Below are 17931 nucleotides of genomic sequence, written 5' to 3'. Positions count from 1 at the left end.
CTGAGAGCCTGGGTTGGGGTGGGGGGCTGTTGAGCCTGCTAAAGCTCTAGGCACTGACACCTCCTCCACCTTCAGCCAGTCACTAGCAACAGAGGTGAGGTGGGAAAGCTGCCGGGCGAGGGGGGGCGGGGGATGCTCTTGAAATAGCGTAAGGAAGAGCTTTCTAACAACCAGAGTGCTATCCAGTAATGGCTGCCTTAGCAAGCACCAAGTTCCCGGCCTCTGGAAGGTTCAGACTGAGGCAGTTGGGGACCGTGTGTGCCTGTGCGTGGTGTGGGGGTGGGGGTGGGGGGCAGGAGATTCCCATTTGGGGTGGGCTTTTGGATTAGATTACCACCCTACGGTCTCTTCTAAAGTTCTGTGGTGGAAAGAAAAAAGTAATTTAAAAAGTTGAGTCGGAGTTTTTCATCTTGGAGAAAAACCAAGGAGAGAATACCAATTTGCAAATTTCCGAATAGTTATCATAGGCGTGGTGGGGGTGGGGGCGATTGCTGGTTCTCCATCTTCCCTGGGTCAGAGGAAATGCACTGAGCCTGCCGGAAAGAGAAAGGTTAGACATCGGAAAGAACTTCCCTGCGGGCAAGGGCCTGGGATCCAGACGGGAAAGAGAGTATATGGTTGTGGTGTGTCCATCCCTAGGAAACCTCAGTGCAGGCCACATTCATCTGCGGCGAGGGCAACGCCAGGATGGCCTCTAGAGATGGTCGCATTGATTCCTGGTCTTTGTTTTCACAACCACGAGCGACAGGCAGGATGGTGTTCACGTGCGACAACTCTCGCAGTTTAATATCCGGTCAGCAAAGCTGCCCCGACCACTCCAGCCAGCAGTCTGGGGACCCAGGGCACGAAGGGCGGGGCGTGGCGGAGAGGTCTCTAGGGAGGCGCTGGCCTGACGTCCCCGCCCTGTCCCGCCCCTCCCAGCTCGGGCTAGCCTACGTTCCCAGAGCCTCCGGCGGCAAAAACCGAGAGCCACGGCCTCCAGGGATCAGGATCCAGGGAAGGCCTGGAGATGGCGCCGATCTTCAAAGGGTCCCCCACGCCAGCCACTGGGGGCCAACCTGGAACCCTCCACCGGAGACCGCGGGAATCGCCGCTGAGTCAGCAACACACGCGCGCGCCCGCGTTGGCCCTGGCCCCGCCCCGTCCGCGGCCCCGCCCCGTCCGCTTAGCCCCTCGGTTAACCCCTTCGTACACACAACCGCAGGATATTCACCCTGCGAGGCCTCCACTCCATTGGAAGATCACAGAATTCCCTAGAATCCAGAGTCAGTCTCCCCACTGGAGTTCAGTGAACTGTGCGCTCTAAATTAGATTCTACTTCCTGCCTAGGTCTTCGCTTTCCCAGAGCCTCTGCCTCAGCTTCTTCACCTCAAAAGGGAGGTGACTCAGACCGAGGAATTGGACTCCTTTATCCAGGGGCGGAGGTCCACCCCTAGAGCTGAGCCTGGCGCAGGTAGCTAAGGCTCTTTCCTTTCTCAGGGACCCTAAGACGAGACAGGACTTCAGAGGGCAGCAGTCAGCACCTTCCTCTATGCCCTATGCCCTTCATTTTCCAAAGCTCCCTATCAAGAGGGTTTTTAATCTGTTGGTCGGTGAGTCAAGAGTTAAAACAAGAGCATGAAGGCGGGCTTCCGTGACGTCACTAGCTCTCTGCGACAGACCTCAGAAGCGGGGGCGTGGCTAACATAGCACCGCCCCCTCCCTCCCGATTGCCCTGCCCCTCCCCGCTGTCACTAAGCCAGAGGCACATGATGCAACCCGCCGTGGTTTCAGTAGTTTGATTGGTGGCCGCGCCCGGCGCCAGGTACGGGGATTGGACAGAGGAGGCTGTGACGAAAACTGGACCCTGCCCTGTAAAGAAGGGAGGAGAGAAAGAAGGGGGGGCCGCCCGGGAGGGGAGGGGGTTGGGGAGGCGGGGTCCCGGCGCTGTGCTCGCGTCCCTAGCGCGCCAGTCCCGGGGCTGCAGGGAGCGCAGCGCGCGCGGCCCGGGCCCCGGCCACCGGACACCCTACCGGACACGACCCTCCCTGGAGCTTGGACAGCTGCCCACCTCGGACACTGAACCGGACACTGCCCCCCACAGGGCTGGACACTACAACGGACACTACTTCCCAGCTCCGGACATTGCTCCCTCCTCACCCCCACCCCCACCCCGGGCCCTGGACGCTTTCCCCCTCCCCCTCCGGGGTCCCAGACCCTGAGCCCCGCCCCCCCCCCCCCCGCAGGCTCTAGGTAGCGACCCCTTGCACCCCAGCGGCAGACACTGCCCCATTCCTGTCCCCCTCTCCCTTTTCCTCCTCCCGCCTCATCTTTCCCCCGCTCGGGTCGGAGCCCCGCCAGTTTCTCCGACCCCCTGCAGCTCGGCCCCGGCTACCCGCGCCCCCATCCTCCGGCTGCTCGTCCAGATGCCTCTCCCCGGGGGATTGTGGTGGCTCCTCTGCTGCCGTCGAGGCTTTACTCTTCTGCACCGGGACTACGGGGACGGCGAGCTTAGCGGGGACGGGGACGAGGACGAGGACGAGGAGACCTTTGAGCTACGGACCCCGAGTCCAGCGGGCGGCGGGAGGGTAAGTCCCAGGGGGGTTGGAGCCTTGTTTCAATCCCTCTCCCTACAACCGGCCGTCATGCCTGATCCTGCTCCAGACTCCAGCCAAACGCCCTGTGCTTGGGGACTGGGGACGTGGGAGAGGTTTTTTTTTTTGCCTGGGGGCCAGAAGCCCCCTGAAGCTCAAGGAGCAGCCCTACTCGGGATGTGCCTGGGGGCCTCGCGCCGCACGCTGGGCGCTGTCCACCTGCTGGGAGCCCTGAGGCAGGGGAGGCGTCACGCGTGGCCCGACCTGGCCCTGCCTCTCCCTTCCCCGCCGGGCCCGCGTCCCATCCCGTCTCCTTCCGCCTCCGCCAGCGCCGAGGAATGTGGAGAGGCCGGCTGGGCGGCTCGGACGCCTGGGTCCGCTCCGCTCAGCTCCCAGTCCGTGAGCGCTGAGCACTGGGGCCAGATGCGGGAGCTCCCGCCGCAGGGACCTGGGCGAGGGGGAGAAGGTATCCTCAGATTGGGGTCCGTGACGGGGACCCCACGGAGAGGGAGCTGGGGGCCACAACTCTTCGAGGACCCCTCCTCATTACCCTGCCACTCTGGAGAGAACTCTCGGCCCTCCCTGGTGAGGCTCCTGGGGAATCCCTGAGGGGATGGTGAGAGACACGCGGCTCCCCGGTTTTGTCGACTCTCCCCGTGGGGAAACTGAGGTTCGATTGGTGTGGGAGACCTCCATCCCCTGACGTATCCTCTCCGATGCCCCTGCCCACCGGCGACCAGATTCGATTGTGCTGTGGCCTGGGTCAGGCTCCCATCCCCCGCTCAGGGGTCTCCAGCAGGCCCAGTGGCTCAGTGCCCGGGTGGGGCGGGCTGCGCCGCCGGGGCCGGCGCCAGCACCTGGCGGAGGCGGAGGGCGGATAAATATAGAGGAGGGGAGGGAGGGAAGCAGGGGACTGCGATTAGGGGTTGGTCTAAGAGAGTGGTCAGCACCTGCCCCCGTGGTGGTGTGACTTAGAGCCCCTCTCAGATCCTCTGGAAAATAGGTGGATCTGCACCCCAGGAGGGCACAGGACCCAGGCGTACCCAAGCTTCCAGCCTGGGCAGAGTCGGCTCTGTGAACCACACCAATGCCTCCCTCAGGCTCCACCTCCACCCCCCCTCCCGAGAGCTTGGGGACAGGTGTCCCTGGCCCCCTCCCCCACCTCCCCTTCTTGGCTTTAGCAGTCCGGGCGCAATGGGACAGTGGCACGATTCCCGTCTGACCTGACTCCTGGAGGAGTTTGCAGCCTCTGTCAGACCCCAGTCTACAGTTGAAGTTCCAGGACATGGGGGTGGGTGGGGGAAGGGCAAAGTCCTGAACTGCACCTCCCCTGCTGAGTGTGTGCCATTCCTCAGCCTGGTCAGTCCTTTCTGAGCCCCAGCAAAGGGGCAGGGTCTCTGCTTACCATTGAGTCTCAGGGGTGTCTGTGGGAGGGCATCAGAAGTTCTTGGAGAAAGCCCTATACTGAAAGGGTCCCTTTTCCCTTCATTCACGTCTGTGCCCATCAGTCAAGGAAGGGAAAACGAGGAGGGGGGTGACTTCGAGCCTGCCAGGAGAGTCTTTATCCACCTCTCCATTTTCAAAGATGGGGGAACCTAATGCCCAAAGCCTCGAAGGTACTTGCCAAGGTTCCACAGCGAGTTAGTGGTCCATCTGGTGTTAGAACTCAGGTCTCCTGACTCTCTGCCCAGTGCTCTTTCTACCCTCCCCACCTCTGATTGCATCTTCAAAGAGTAACTGAGACGACGAGAGAGCTTTGGCTTCTTAACTAGGGCTGTTCTGTAGAGACTGGCCAAAGGGGCAAGCCCAGCAGCTTCAGCTCGCTGGCTCTGTCACAGTCACGACCCCACTCCTTAATTCCTCAATCCCCTGAGCAGCGCTGTCCTAGGGGGAGAAGCCACGGGCATTCCCGGAGGAGGGCTCTGATCCGAGGACTGCCCTGCCTGTTTCCCCAGAGCCCCCTGGACGTGACGCTGACGCAGCCTGTGAGGAGCGGGCCGGTCTCAGACAGGTGAGCCCCTGCGTCCCATCTTCCGGAGACCCTAGCCCGTTCCCGGGACCCCCATCCTCGCCGTCTTCCCTCCCGCTGTTGCGAAATAAGGGAGAGGCCCTTACACCGCCGGACGCTGTGGTTTGGCCGGGGTCCCAGGGGGGCGGTCCGGCTGGGGGCGCGGGGAGGAAGGGGGGGTAGGGGCTATTTCTGGTGCGAGGTCAGCACGGCCCAGCGGTTCCCACAGCCTGGGGGAGGGGTGCCCAGCCCGGGAGCAGGCACCCCTCGCGATCTAGGGAGCCCCTACTGAGGAGCCCCCTGGAGGCGGGGTGAAGGACCGGCAGCCTCGCCCAACTCTCCCTCCCCTCCGGCCCAGGCTGCAGAGCTGGGAGGAGACGCGGAGCCTCATCCCGGAGAAAGGGCCCCCAGAGGACGACCCGGACGTCGTCGTGAAAGGTGGGGACCTATCTCACGCACTCTGGAGGCCCCCAATCCCAACTCTCCAGGGGATATTGTCGTCTCCTGCTGATCCCCTTTCCCTCCCTGTCCTCTCCCCAGGTTGGCTGTACCGCGAGCCCCGCGGAGGAGGGGCGCGGCCCTGGTTGCCTCCGCGCCGCGCCTGGTTCGTGCTCACCCGGGACTCCCTGGACCAGTTCAGCAGCAGCGGGAAGGGCGCGCGGCGCCTCGGGAGCCTCGTGCTCACCAGCCTGTGCTCCGTGACCGGCCCAGAGCGCAGGCCCAAGGAAACCGGTGAGACCTCGCGGGGACTCTCCTACCTCCTAGGCCGGCAGCCCCAGCCGGCCCTGATTGCCCTCCGCCTCTTTTCTTTCCCCCAGGGCTGTGGTCAGTGACCGTGTCTGGCCGGAAGCACAGCGTTCGGCTCTGCTCCCCGCGCCAGGCCGAAGCAGAGCGCTGGGCGGTGGCGCTGCGCGAAGTGATCGCCTCCAAAGCGCCGCTGGAGACTCCCACCCAGCTGCTGCTCAGGGACATTCAGGTGCGAGAGAGGGGACTCCATTGAGAAAGAAGAGAGTGGTGGACCCAGAAGCTTTCTGGGCTCACAGAGAGTCCCTTTCTCCTTCACTGTGACCCTTTCCCTGGCCTCTAGGAGAGTTGTGGGGACCCGGAGGCCGTGGCCCTTATTTACCGGCGGAACCCGATTCTGAGGCACACCAGCGGGGCTTTGTACGCCCCACTACTGCCCCTGCCCTATGGAGTCAGCGCGCCAGGTGAGTGGCGCCATGGCCCAGGTCCCTCGGATGGGGAAGCTGAATGCCTCACCTCACAGGGACCTAGGAGTCCTCAGGGGACCTACCCAGCCCTCACCTTTCAAAGGATGAAGGTGAGCTGGAAGCTGTCCAGACTGACGTTCCGCATGGCAGGGATGGAAGCCAGCACGGAAAAAAAGGCTCCCTTTGGCCACCTTCTCTATGGGTCTCATTCTGCCTATTGATGCTCCTTCATGGGTTTTTACATTCTCCTCCATTTTTTCATTACTCTTAAGACCAGGTCATACTACCTTTACAAGTGGTAGAAAAACCACTACTTTGGGAGAATGAGCTGGCCTCATCCAGCTATACTGCTCCCCAAAAGGGCATAGTGACTGGCCCAGATCCTAAAGCTAGAGGATTAAGGGGAGCCTGGAGAAGAACCCTTCTTTTCTGACTCCCAATCCAGCCCGTTTTCTAGCCCATGGTGATGACTCTCAGTCCCCAATTACAGAATCTGGGGTTTCAACCTGTGTCCTTTAGTCTATCCCTCTAGGTTACTTATTCAAAGTGCAGCCTTAACAGAGGAGGGGTGATTCCTGGGAGGCAGGGGTTGAGAGTTTGGCTCTCTCTGTGGGGACCATTGCTTTCCCTCCATTCTTCCTGTCGTTCGAACTCTCCCCTTCTTACCACCCCCTGTCCCCTTATACTCCCTCTGACCTTCCCCTGGTTCATGCCTTCCTCCCAGGGCCCAGCTCCGTGTCCCCTCTCCAAACCGTCCCTCCACCCCCACCCTTCCGCAGGTCCAGGCTATGCACCCTTGCGTGAGGAGGCGGTGCGGCTGTTCCTGGCGCTGCAGGCGCTGGAGGGGGCGCGGCGCCCCGGGCCCCTGATGCAGGGTGTGCTCCAGACCTGCCGGGACCTGCCCGCACTCCGCGACGAACTCTTCCTGCAGCTGGCTAAGCAGACCTCGGGCCCTGCGGGCCCCCCTGGACCCCCAGCTACCCAAGACCCCGCGGCCCTGCGGTACTGGCAGCTCCTCACTTGCATGAGCTGCACCTTCCGGCCTGGGGGAGCTGTACGGGGGCACCTCCTGGGTCATTTGGAGAGGTGAGAGGGCAGGGGTGGGGTAAGGCCAAGGCAAGGGAGCCACAAGGCTGGGAGAGAACGACAGGCCTTTCCAAGGCGTTTGGCAGATGGAGAACTTAGAACCAAAGAAGGGAAGGGACTTGCTCAAGGTCAGGGCTGCTGCTAATATGTACAGCGCCTTTGTGGGAATTACAAGATCGTATCCCTCTTGTGGACGGAGGAATTACAAAAAGGCGCCCCCTTTGTGCAAAGGAATTATTAAAACGCTGCTTTTCCTCGGGACTGAGGTAGTCCAGCGCCAGGGCTTTTAGGTTGGAAATCGGAATGCGCCTGGATTTTGGATTTCAGCCTGAAGAAGGATCATGAAGACTGGGAAATGGAAGGGGGCAGCTAGGAGAGAGCTGCCAGGGGGCTTAGAAAGTAATTCAGGGCCGGCCGGTGGCCCAGCGGTGAAGTGCGCACGTTGCGCTTTGGCGGCCTGGGGTTCGCCGGTTCGGATCCCGGGTGCGGACATAGCACCGCTTGGCACGCCATGCTGTGGTAGGCGTCCCACGTATAAAGTGGAGGAAGATGGGCACGGATGTGAGCTCAGGGCCAGTCTTCCTCAGCAAAAAGAGGAGGATTGGCAGTAGTTAGCTCAGGGCTAACCTTCCTCAAAAAAAAAAAAAAAAGTACTTCAGCTCCATACAGAGAACCAGGGGTAGATTCATAGGACCCAGTCACTGCCTTCAAGAAACTTAAAGTTGGAGAGGAGGGAATTGATGAGATGAAATAAACTATAAAATAAGAAGGCAGGAGGGACAGGGAGCAGGAAAGCGTTCGTTCTGAGCACTGATCCTCGGGTTCTCCCTAACCCAGGACGGAGCAGGCGCTCCCGGACTCGGAACTGGCAGAATTCGCGCGCTTCATCCGGAAAGCGCTGGGCCGGACGCGCGGCCGGGAGCTGGTGCCGTCGCTGGCGGAGATTTCCGCGCTGAGCCGACGGCAGGAGCTGTTGTGCACCGTGCACTGTCCAGGGGCTGGTGCCTGCCCTGTGGCCATAGATTCCCACACCACGGCAGGGGAGGTAAGGCCACAGAAAGACCCCCGAGACCTCAACCCTTCTTCCCAGCTTGCCATGCCCGGCTCTTCTGGTGCCTGGGCCCTAGGTTTGCCCGAGTCTGAGATTCATCATTTGGGTAATGGGTGTCTGTGGCGGGACTAAGTCCTGAAAGACCCTTCCAGTTGGATCAGCCCCTCCAGAAGTATTAGCAAGACCCCTGCGCAGTCTGACTTCCCCCTCACGCTCTCTTCCCTCCAGGTTGCTCGGGAGCTGGTGGGGCGGCTGGGCTTGACCCGGAGCCGTAACGCGTTCGCACTGTACGAGCAGCGGGGGGCCCAGGAGCGAGCCCTGGCTGGGGGGACTCTCGTGGCCGACGTGCTCACCAGGTTTGAGAAGTAAATGTCCAGCCCCAGCCCTGCTCTCCGTTAGCCCATCTGCCTCTCAGTTTCGGTCAATCCCTAAGCAAACGTTTATTGAGCGCTTGCCACTACCCTGCCCAGTGATGTTTGTTGCTGGTTCACAGATGGACCCCTGCGAGCTGGCGGGTTGCAGTCTGGCTTCCAGACTCACCTCCGCCGTCCACTCCGGCGGGGCCCCGCCCCAAATATGTGGCCCCGCCCCCAGTTTTGTCCTGCCGGATCCCCAGCGGCCGGTGCCTCGGGGGCCCTGCTTCTGCGTCACGTCGCGCCGTTTTCTCTTCTGTAGTCTGGCCGCTGAGGAAGCCGGGCTGGAGGACTCGCCAGACTCGGGTTGGAGACTGTGTCTGCGTCTTCACGGACCTCTGCACCCTGAGGGGCTGTCCCCAGACGGTCACGAACTGCCTTTCCTCTTTGAGCAGGTAAGGATCTCCAGTATGCGTGTCTCTCAAAAAGACCCCCGAGCCTGAACCCCTCCTTTTCTAGGCCATCTCATTTAATCTTTCTGGCAACCCTGTTGGAGGCTCTAGTCAAACCCAGGCCGCAGATCGCACACCCCAAGGTGCTTTCGCGATGGTCCAGCGGTCCAGCCGCCTTGCCCGCGCTGACGCCGCTGCTCCACCTGCAGGCTCACGCTCTGCTGTTGCGCGGCCGGCCGCCCCCGCCCGACGACACGCTGCGCGCCCTGGCGGCGCTCCGCCTGCAGAGCCTGCACCGGGACTTCTCCCCGCGGGCGCCCTTGCCGCGCCTGGACCGCTTGCTGCCGCCCTCGGCTCCGCCGCGTGAAGACTCTCCCCGTCCGGTCCCCAGGCCTGCCCCCTCCGCCGCCCTGCTGGCCGGGGCAATCTGGAGCCCGGGCCTGGCCAAGAGGCAGGCCGAGCGGGCCCGGCGCGGTGGGGCCGGCCGCACGGCGGGAAGCCCTGCCCGCGAGGGAGGAGGTGGCGCCGGCACGGCGGCTGCTGTGCTGGGCGGCTGGAAGCGACTACGGGGCATGGGCCGAGCTGAGGCCATGGCTGCCTACCTGGCTCTGGCGGCGCAGTGTCCAGGGTTCGGCGCTGCTCGGTATGACGTTCTGGAGCTGAGCACGGTGAGGGGGAGAAGGGAGAGGGGACTCTGGTGGCCCAAGCCCCACACCTTTGCCACAGAGCCACAGGCCCCCAGTGAGGGTCACTTCACTGCGTACACCCAGCACCGCTGCCCATCTCAAACCCCAAAAGTCACTGGCCCTTGGGCCCTCCCTCTCTGGAGCCTTAGCCCCCTGCACACATGCACTGTGGATCACAGCGGGGACCCGGAAACTCCCCGCTCACAGCCATCTCCCCCAGACCAAAAACAGTGCTGCAGGATCCCCTCCCTCCACCCTGACTCTGCCTGTCTGTGGGCAGGAGCCTGGTGGGGGCGCTCCACAGAAGCTATGCCTGGGCCTGGGTGCCAAGGCCATGTCCTTCTCGCGACCGGGTGAGACAGAGCCCATCCACAGTGTCAGCTATGGCCATGTGGCCGCCTGCCAGCTAATGGGACCCCACACCCTGGCATTGAGGATGGGAGAGAGCCAGCTCCTCCTGCAGAGTCCCCAGGTGAGTAGGAAGAGGCTGTAGAAGGAGGAAAGGAAAGGATGTTAAGAAACATTTATTACACACTGAGCATGGGCCAGGTATAGCTCTAGGCCCTGGGCATCCAGCAGTGATCAAACACAAGCTCAGGGAGTTCACATTAGAGCAGGAGAGTCAGACACTACACAAGGAATCAGACTATTTAAGGTAGGGATAAATGCTACACAGGAAAAGGTAGTGTGATAGGAAGTGACTGGAGGGAGCCATAGCATTAGGTAGGATGGTCAGGAAAGGATACTCAGAGAAGGTGACATTTAAGCTAGCCATAGGAAGATCTGCAGGAACAGCATTCCAAGTAGAGGGAATTGCAAGTACAAAGGCCCTGAGATAAGAATAAATTTAGCATATTAGCAGAGCAGAAAGAAGCAAGTGTGACTGGCATCTAGTGAGGGAGGGAGAGAGTGATGATGAGGAAGGAAAGGTTGCAGGGGATAGCTCATGGAAGGCCTTGGTAGGGGCCTCGGTAGAGGATGAGACAAAGAAGAGAACCCAGTGGCCCCTGTGGCACTCTGACCTCTGCCCTCTCTTAGGTGGAAGAGATTATGCAGCTGGTGAATGCCTACTTGGCCAACCCCTCCCCGGAGAGGCCCTGCAGCAGCCCTTCTCCTCCAGGCCAAGACCTGCCAGGCACCTCCCCTCGCAGCCAGCACCCGGGCCTGGACGAGCCCCAGGGACAGTCTGGCTGTTTAGGGCAGCTGCAGGACTGAGCCTGCCAAGAGGTCACGACCTCCCTCCTGCCTCCAGCCTGGACTTGGACTGCTCTGAAATTTGAGGGAGCCATGGACCCTTGTGGCCCTGCAGGGACAGGGCACACCCCATACCCAAGGGCTGCAATGGGTGCAGACAATTTTCTAGTTTTTTTCTTAATTTATTTGTAGAAGAGAAGCAAAAGAAAAAAAATCCTTATTTACACAAACTCTTCCTGTGGGAGTGTTGTCAGTGGGACAAGTTGGAGCCCTATAGCTCAGAGCTCCACCCCTGGGGACACCCACACTCTGGGCTTTGACCAGCACTGAGGGGAGTGGATACCACAGGGCTCCACCCTCCTTGACCTTCTGGATTTAACCTCTTCCTGGCCAGTATGCTGCCACAGGGTGGTGGGTGGGGCAGGCAAGAGGGTGGTTTTGGAAGCTGGCAATTACTCACCCTCTCTTCTCCCTTGAGTGGCAAAGGGGTGGCCTCCTGGCGTCCCTGAGGCCGGATGACAGTGAGTCATCAGGACTGGCACTACCCAGTTCCTATCCTGGTGTCCAGCTTCCAGGCCCTGGTTGGGTCCATCTTTGATGTGCCTACTGCTTTGGGCCTAGAATGGAGAGAAGCTTGGGGCAGGATCAGACCCAAGAACTTCTCTGGCACAGATGAACACCTTATCAGGATGGGCTCAGCCCTTCTCCTGAGTTCTGTTTCTGTTTTATCGGGTTGGGTTGAATTGGGTTGGGTTCCTGAGGATCTGATGGACTTGGGCACTGGGAATCCAGAGTCCCGGCCTTCCTGACCTGCTCAGAATGCTGCAGGCCCTCTTTTAGTAGCCCCCACAGCTTCTGCCCTGAGTGGAGGAAGCTGGGGCAAACTGATCTGCCCTAGGGCAGGAGCTTAGGCACTGAGGAGACAACAGACCTCCGTAACCCTCTGTGATCTTGAGATAGAGCTACTCCAGTAAAACAGCCTGGTTCTAGGTGAGGGATGCCAGTGGAAACAGACCAGGTAAAGGCCACTCTACCAACATGTGCCTGGGAAATGGGAGGGAACATGGAGATCCCTTCGTCATCCGCCATATTCACAAGCCAAGCCCTGACTATATTCACAACCAAGCTTTATTACTTTATTAGATTCAACAAGCATATCAAGGGTCAGGGTATGGAAGGGAGGAAGTAGGGCCAGCTCCTGAGCTGGAGATGAGCCTAGAAAGGTTGTTGGTGAGGGAATTGGGGTCAGAGGAACCAGGCATGATGGGGGCTGTGCTTACATTCCAGGGGGAGTAGTGGGGAGGAAGTCACTGCTCCTGGGTGCCCCAGGAGATGTAGTCCGGCCGGGTAGCTGCATGGTACTCATCTATGAGCTCCTGCACAACCTCCCTGGACCTGTCCAGCTCGTCAAAGTTCTCCTTAAAGATGTCCTCCTTACGGAACTGCTCCAGGAAGGCTTCCCGCTTCCGCAGCTTATCATACTGCTGGCAGGAACTTTCAAAGAGCTGAAAGAGATAGAAATCTCCAGGATGGGAGCCAGTGCAGGACAGGGAGTTGGAACAGACACGCAGAGAATGAGAAGGTGGCTGGTAGAACAGAGTGGCCAAATAAGACCAGGAGACTAGCCTCACCGAGGAGATGCTGGTGTGGTTGGCCATCATGAGCCCACTGACTCGATGGGCTGAGGGCAGGTAGGGAGACTTCCTTGACAGGGCCACCTGGATGCTGGCTGGGCCCCAGGGGATGAAGTTGGCCAACTTTCGTTCCCGGATCCTCTGCAGGCTCTTGTGGACCTGGGGAGGGCACAGGCACGATGACAGTAGCCTCCCCTCTGCCCCTGTGGGTTCCGGGGGTGGAATGAAGGGGCCTCCCCTACCTGGGTGGGGTCCACCTCCCCCTGGATGATGTTGAGGATGGCAATGTAGCAGTGGTTGGTCTGGCGATCTCGGCCTGTGGACACCATCACGTTCTTGGGCTGCAGCAGCCGCCTCATGACATCCAGGACCGTGGTCTTCCTCACGCTGGCCACCTGAGGGGAGAGTGGGCCACAGGGGCAAGGCCAGCACTCAGGGCACAGTCCAGAGAGAAGCAGACAACACAAGTCCCCCACCAGACTCAGGGTAGTATGGTCTCTTTGGGGAGTGTCCTTCGATTCAGGTCTATACTGAGCCTCTGCTGTGGGATCAGGAATCTTAGCCCTCCTCAGCTCAGCAAGCTCATGGCCCTGTGCAGGAACAGAAGCAGACCCCGTACAGCCCACGCCCTGCAGGGAGCCAAAGGCCGAGGGAAGGGGAGAGCAAGTCAGCAAGGAAGTCTTACAGCCTGGGCCAGTCCCTGAGTGCAGAGCCTCTGGGGGCTGCAAAAGGCGGTTCCTGGGGCCACAGGGAGAAGAGAAAGGCCAGCTGAGGGCCTGCTGGGCCCAGGGCCAGCCTGGCCTGACACACTGAGGGCTGCTCTTACTGACTGGTCCGTGGTGAGGGGGGTGTAGCCGGTCATGAGGAAGTGGAGCCGCGGTGTGGGAATGAGCGAGGCAATGAGGCCGATGAGGTCGTTGTTCATGTAGCCAGGGTAACGCAGGGTGGTGGTGCTGGCCGACATGATGGTGGACACCTGGGGACAGGGGTGCCATGTCATGCGCCTTGGCCTGGGGGGCCTCCCTTCCCCAGATGGCACCCCAGCAAGGAAGGGTTCTATTCCAAAGGAGTCCGGGAGTGGGGGCTCACCAGCTGGTTGATCTGGGAGAAGGAGGGGTTCTGGATGTGGAGGCGGTCTGTGGCGATCCGGTTCAGGGCTGTGTTGTCCAGCACCACCTGGGGGGACAGAAGAGGGTCACAGCACCTTTTTGAGGAGAAAAGGGGCAGAGAAATAAGTTATTAGCTTAGCTCCCCTCTTAACTCCAAATCCAAGAAGTAGGTTTGTTAATTTTAAAGGAAAAGTACTGTCTGGGGCAGCAGGAGACACTTTCTACCATCCAGTACAGTAAACAAATATTTGAGTGTTCCCATGTGCCACACACTGTGCTTGGCTCTGGAGACACCATGGAGAGTAAAACAGGCATGGTCTTCCCCCTCACCAGGTCTACAGTCTAGGAGAGGGAGACTGACATTAACTAGAAAAGGACAGTTACAGCCTGAAATATGCACAAAGGAATTTGACCTTGATTGGGCGGAAGGGAAAGTTTTGCTAAGAAAATGACTCTTGGGCTGAGAATTTAAGCATGAGTAGGCATTAAATAGGCAGAGTGGGAGCACTTAGGGAGGTGGGGTATTCACTTTGTTGAGAGTCTGGCTGCCTAAAGAGACTGTAAGCAACTTGGGGTCAGGTCCTTATTTCATAACTTGGGCCTTCAGGTATGGCTTTGTTGGTCCTGTGTTCTCTGGGGAGGGGCTTGGGAATGGCAGGATGTATGTGTCTCATCGGTTTAGGGAGGCAGACCAAAGCCCCCACTCCCTCCTCCTACGCTCACCACACAGTCTGCATTCTGGGTCAGCCTCTTGAGTGTGAGCAGTGAATTGTAGGGCTGGACCACCACATCGCTCATCTCATCCTGATTAGGAAACACTGAGTACGTCTGCACCAGTTTCTTGGGGTACCTGGGGGTGAGGAAGAGGGAAAAGGGAAGGTGGCAAAGTGAATTGGAAGGCCCCTCATCACTGCCCATCTCTGCCTTCTCCAGGGTCAACAGGAGTCATTCCTTCCCAAGTGCCACCAAGCTCTTATGAAAAAGAGGTGAGGGCAGAACTGAGTCTTCAGGGCCCAGGAGCCAAAAAGGATAAGCCTAAAGAAGCAAACCCTATAGGTCCCCTCCTCTCCCTAGGCAAATCCTCCTCCCAGAGTTATTGCTTCCAAGATGTTCCCTGGGTAGCTAGGCTCTGTTCCTATCTATGACTCAAAAGGATAGTGGCAGCCCTTCCAGTCCAAGATAAAAAGTGACAAGAAAGACAGACATTACCTAGGGAAGTAGGGCTAATGCCTTTTCGCCAAACACAGGCTTACCTGTCATTCAGTCGCTCCAAGAGATAGGAGCCCAGGCCAGAACCTGTCCCCCCAGCAATGGAATGACACAGCACGAAGCCCTGCATGGGGAAGGATGGAGAGGCAGTCTCCAGGGATCTGGGGGAGAAGCTTCAGGCTTGTCTCATCCCCCACTCCCAACACACTCGTGTCTCAAGACTTCCTGTGTCTCCATCCAGGCTGAGGCTCCTTGGGAAGGAAGGCTCATGCCGAAGGAGCTGATGCCATCCAGATTAGGATCTCCCTGATGACAAGAGCTGTTCCTTATTTACCCCAACATCTCACATTTGATGCTCAATAAATGAGTTTTGAATTGAATGCCCCCATCACACGACCTGTTCACGCTACCTCCCGACCTTTCCCCAGCACTTTTCAGCCGCCTTTTTTTTTTCTTCAGTGGGCAGAACCTCACCTCTAGGCTGTCACTGCCATCTGCTTCTCGGTCTATGATGTCGAAAATGTCTTCATGGATTTTCTCACCCTGTATAGAGACATGGGAAGGGAGGGTCAGGATGAAGGTTCTGCAGAGCATCTCTTTTCAGCACCAAGAAGTCTATCCTGGGGCACTGCTGCTGCTCTCAAGCAGAGCCTCAGCAGTGGCCCTCAACCCAGAGATGCTACTTTCTAAATGATTTGCACACACTGCATAAACCTCTCCCTGACTGTCCCTCTTGTTAGGGTATCCCTTTGTCTCTTATTTATTGTCAGTCTGATCTGGTCATATCCCCAGGCTGCTTGAGCCTGCCTTGTCCAGGGGAGGGAACATCAAGGGTCTCTGAGACAGCCACCTGGATACCTGGGAGAATCCGCTGGCCCAGTTGTTGCCAGCCCCTCCTCCATGCTCCGACAGGTAGATGTTCTCTGGGTTGTAGAGCTTGGCATAGGGGGAGTTGAGGATGGAGTGGATCACCCGGGGCTCCAGGTCCAGCAGCACCGCCCTGGGGATGTAGTGCTCATCGTCTGCCTGTCAAGGGGAGTCCAGGAGGGGGCCAAATCAGCTAAGGCCAAGGCCTCCGTCCTCCCAACTCTGGCTCCTGCGTGCCCTCCCTCCTCAAGCCAGCTGCCCTGCTTTCTCTGCCCAGCAGGTTTCCCAGTACCAGGCCGCTGCCCTTCCCTTTAGGACCCCTGGCCAATTCGCTGGGGGCACCTGGTAGAAAAAGACGTCCTTGCGGTCAGTGCCCTCGGTGGCAAACTCCTCCACGATGCCCTCGGGGCTGATACCATGCTCGGCGCACAGTTGTTTCCAGAACTCGAACCCAACTAGGGGATGGGGAAAGATGCCTGAGTCAAGGTTAGGCTCAGAGGCTGCCACACTCAGAGGGTGCACCCAACACGCCTGGTCTGGGGGCCGTCACAGCCCAGGGCTGGAGGCGCGGCTCTTGGTCTGGGGCTTGTTCCTTCATCATGCGCAGTACGGGAAGGGGTTCATTGGAAGGAAAAGGGGGACTGGAGGATGCCAAGCACTTGGGTGGGACCCGAAGGGGTAGAACCGGAGACAGGAGGGGCCCGGCGCTCGCTTGCTCACTCTGGTTGCCGCACTGGCCCAGCTGCAGGGTGATGATCTCCCGGGGCATCGCTCTCCAGACGTGGGCGCGCCAGCCTGGCCTGGCGGGAGTCACGGCAGAGACGAATGCCCGGCAGCCGGGTGCGGAGGACGCGAGGAACGCGCGTTCTCTTCGTCTTTTGACGCGGGTGCTCGGTCTGCGCGTGTGCAGTGCGGGCCTCCCCACGGCCAGCGGGCCAGGGAGTCCAACCTGGGCATCATTTCCCTAACAGCAGTCGCAGCTGGAATTCAGCGCAGGCGCAGAGTGAGGCCACGCCCCCTCCTGCCCCCCCCAACCCCCCCGCCCCAGCTCCGCGCCTGCTCAGTAAGACGCCGGAGCTGCAGGGTGGCGACGGGCTGTGGGGGAGGGGAGGGGAGGGGAGAGGAGGGGCGGCCCAGGTGTATGGGGTCAGCGGCGCTATATAGATAGGTGAGCTACTCTACTGCCTCTGCTCAAGCCAATTTTCTTCTTTTAAATTTCTCTTTTTAAATTAAATATACCTAACATAAAATTTACCATTTTAACCATTTTTAAGTGTACAGTTCTGTGGCATTAGGTACACACGTTGTTCTGCAACTGTCACCACCATTCATCTCCACAACTTTGTTCTCTTCCCAAACTGAAACTCTGTACCTATTAGTAATATCGCTCCCCCCTCCCCATGCCCATCACCATTCTACTTTGTCTCCATGAATTTGACTACCCTAGGTACTGCATATAAGTGGAATCATACAGTATGTGTCCTTTTGTGTCTGGCTTATTTAGCATAATGTCCTCAAGGTTACTCCATGTTGTAGCATATGTCTAAATTTCATTCCTTTTTAAGACTGTATAATATTCCATTGTATGTATATACCACCTTTTGTGTTTATCCATTTATCTGTCAATGGACAATGAGGTTGCTTCCAACAATTGGCTACTGTGAATAATGTTGCTATGAACATCAGTGTACGAATATCTGTTTGAGTCCCTACTTTAAATTCTTCTGGGTATATACCCAGAAGTAGAATTGCTGGATCATGTGGTAATTCTATGTTTAACTTCTTGAGGAATTGCCGTATCATTTTCCACAGCAGCCGCACCATTTTGTGTTCCCACCAGCAATGCACAAGGGTTCCAATTTCTCCATATGCATGTCAACACTTGTTACTTTCTGTTATTGGGGTTTTTTAAAAATAATAGCCATCTTGATGAGTGTGAAGTAGTATCTCATTGTGGTTTCTATTTTATTTTAAATTATAAAAAGTTTTAAGCATACAAGCATGATTTTGTATTTTTACTATATATTTTTTGTTTTGAAATTTTATATAACTGGTATCAGCGTGTAATATCCTTTTGCAACCTGCTTTTTTCACCCTACATTAGATTTTTGTGATTTAGCCATGTTGACGCGTGTAGGTTTATCCTGTTCCTTTTAACTGCTTTATGGTATTTCAATATATGAATAAATGAATATAACCAGTCTATTCTATTTCTATGCAGGGACAATTAGATTGTTTCCACTTACTCCCTGTTACATCAAACAAGTAATGGGGCCGGCCTGGTTAAGTTCGCACGTTCCGCTTCTCGGCAGCCCGTGGTTCGCCAGTTTGGATCCCGGGTGCGGACATGGCACCGCTTGGCAAAAGCCATGCTGTGGCAGGCGTCCCACGTATAAAGTGGAGGAAGGTGGACACAGATGTTAGCTCAGGGCCAATTTTCCTCAGCAAAAAGAGGAGGATTGGCAGTAGTTAGCTCAGGGCTAATCTTCCTCAAAAAA

At 58.2% G+C, this 17931-nt stretch overlaps 2 protein-coding genes across 3 annotated transcripts; one reads left to right on the top strand and one right to left on the bottom strand.

Annotated features, from left to right (window-relative positions):
• Window positions 1-1945: 1945 nt before the first annotated feature.
• On the top strand, window positions 1946-10844 carry PLEKHH3 (pleckstrin homology, MyTH4 and FERM domain containing H3). 2 transcript variants are annotated; one of them, XM_070483294.1, is made up of 13 exons: window positions 1946-2567; window positions 4529-4584; window positions 4940-5019; window positions 5122-5313; window positions 5400-5557; window positions 5669-5789; window positions 6572-6878; window positions 7716-7923; window positions 8158-8285; window positions 8605-8737; window positions 8944-9402; window positions 9701-9892; window positions 10459-10844. In XM_070483294.1, the coding sequence occupies exons 1-13, from the start codon at window positions 2406-2408 to the stop codon at window positions 10633-10635; spliced, it is 2373 nt and encodes a 790-aa protein (XP_070339395.1). In that variant the 5' UTR covers window positions 1946-2405; the 3' UTR covers window positions 10636-10844. The 2 variants fall into 2 exon arrangements, with proteins under 2 accessions (XP_070339395.1, XP_014689005.1); XM_014833519.3 differs by having other exon boundaries at window positions 2218-2567; window positions 8158-8294.
• An 880-nt stretch (window positions 10845-11724) lies between these two features.
• Window positions 11725-16485, bottom strand: LOC106826279 (tubulin gamma-2 chain). Its single transcript, XM_014833525.3, has 11 exons — window positions 16154-16485; window positions 15776-15888; window positions 15425-15592; window positions 15041-15109; window positions 14611-14690; window positions 14081-14207; window positions 13338-13424; window positions 13075-13224; window positions 12491-12643; window positions 12246-12407; window positions 11725-12119 (listed from the first exon to the last, which is right to left on the bottom strand). Exons 1-11 carry the CDS (start codon window positions 16200-16202, stop codon window positions 11922-11924), a joined length of 1356 nt encoding a protein of 451 aa, XP_014689011.1. The 5' UTR covers window positions 16203-16485; the 3' UTR covers window positions 11725-11921.
• Window positions 16486-17931: the final 1446 nt, after the last annotated feature.

The sequence above is a fragment of the Equus asinus genome, chromosome 13 (assembly GCF_041296235.1).
Source record: "Equus asinus isolate D_3611 breed Donkey chromosome 13, EquAss-T2T_v2, whole genome shotgun sequence".
Lineage (NCBI taxonomy): Eukaryota > Metazoa > Chordata > Mammalia > Perissodactyla > Equidae > Equus > Equus asinus.
The sequence above is the reverse complement of the archived record's forward strand: the minus strand, read 5'-3'. Positions and strand labels throughout refer to the sequence as shown.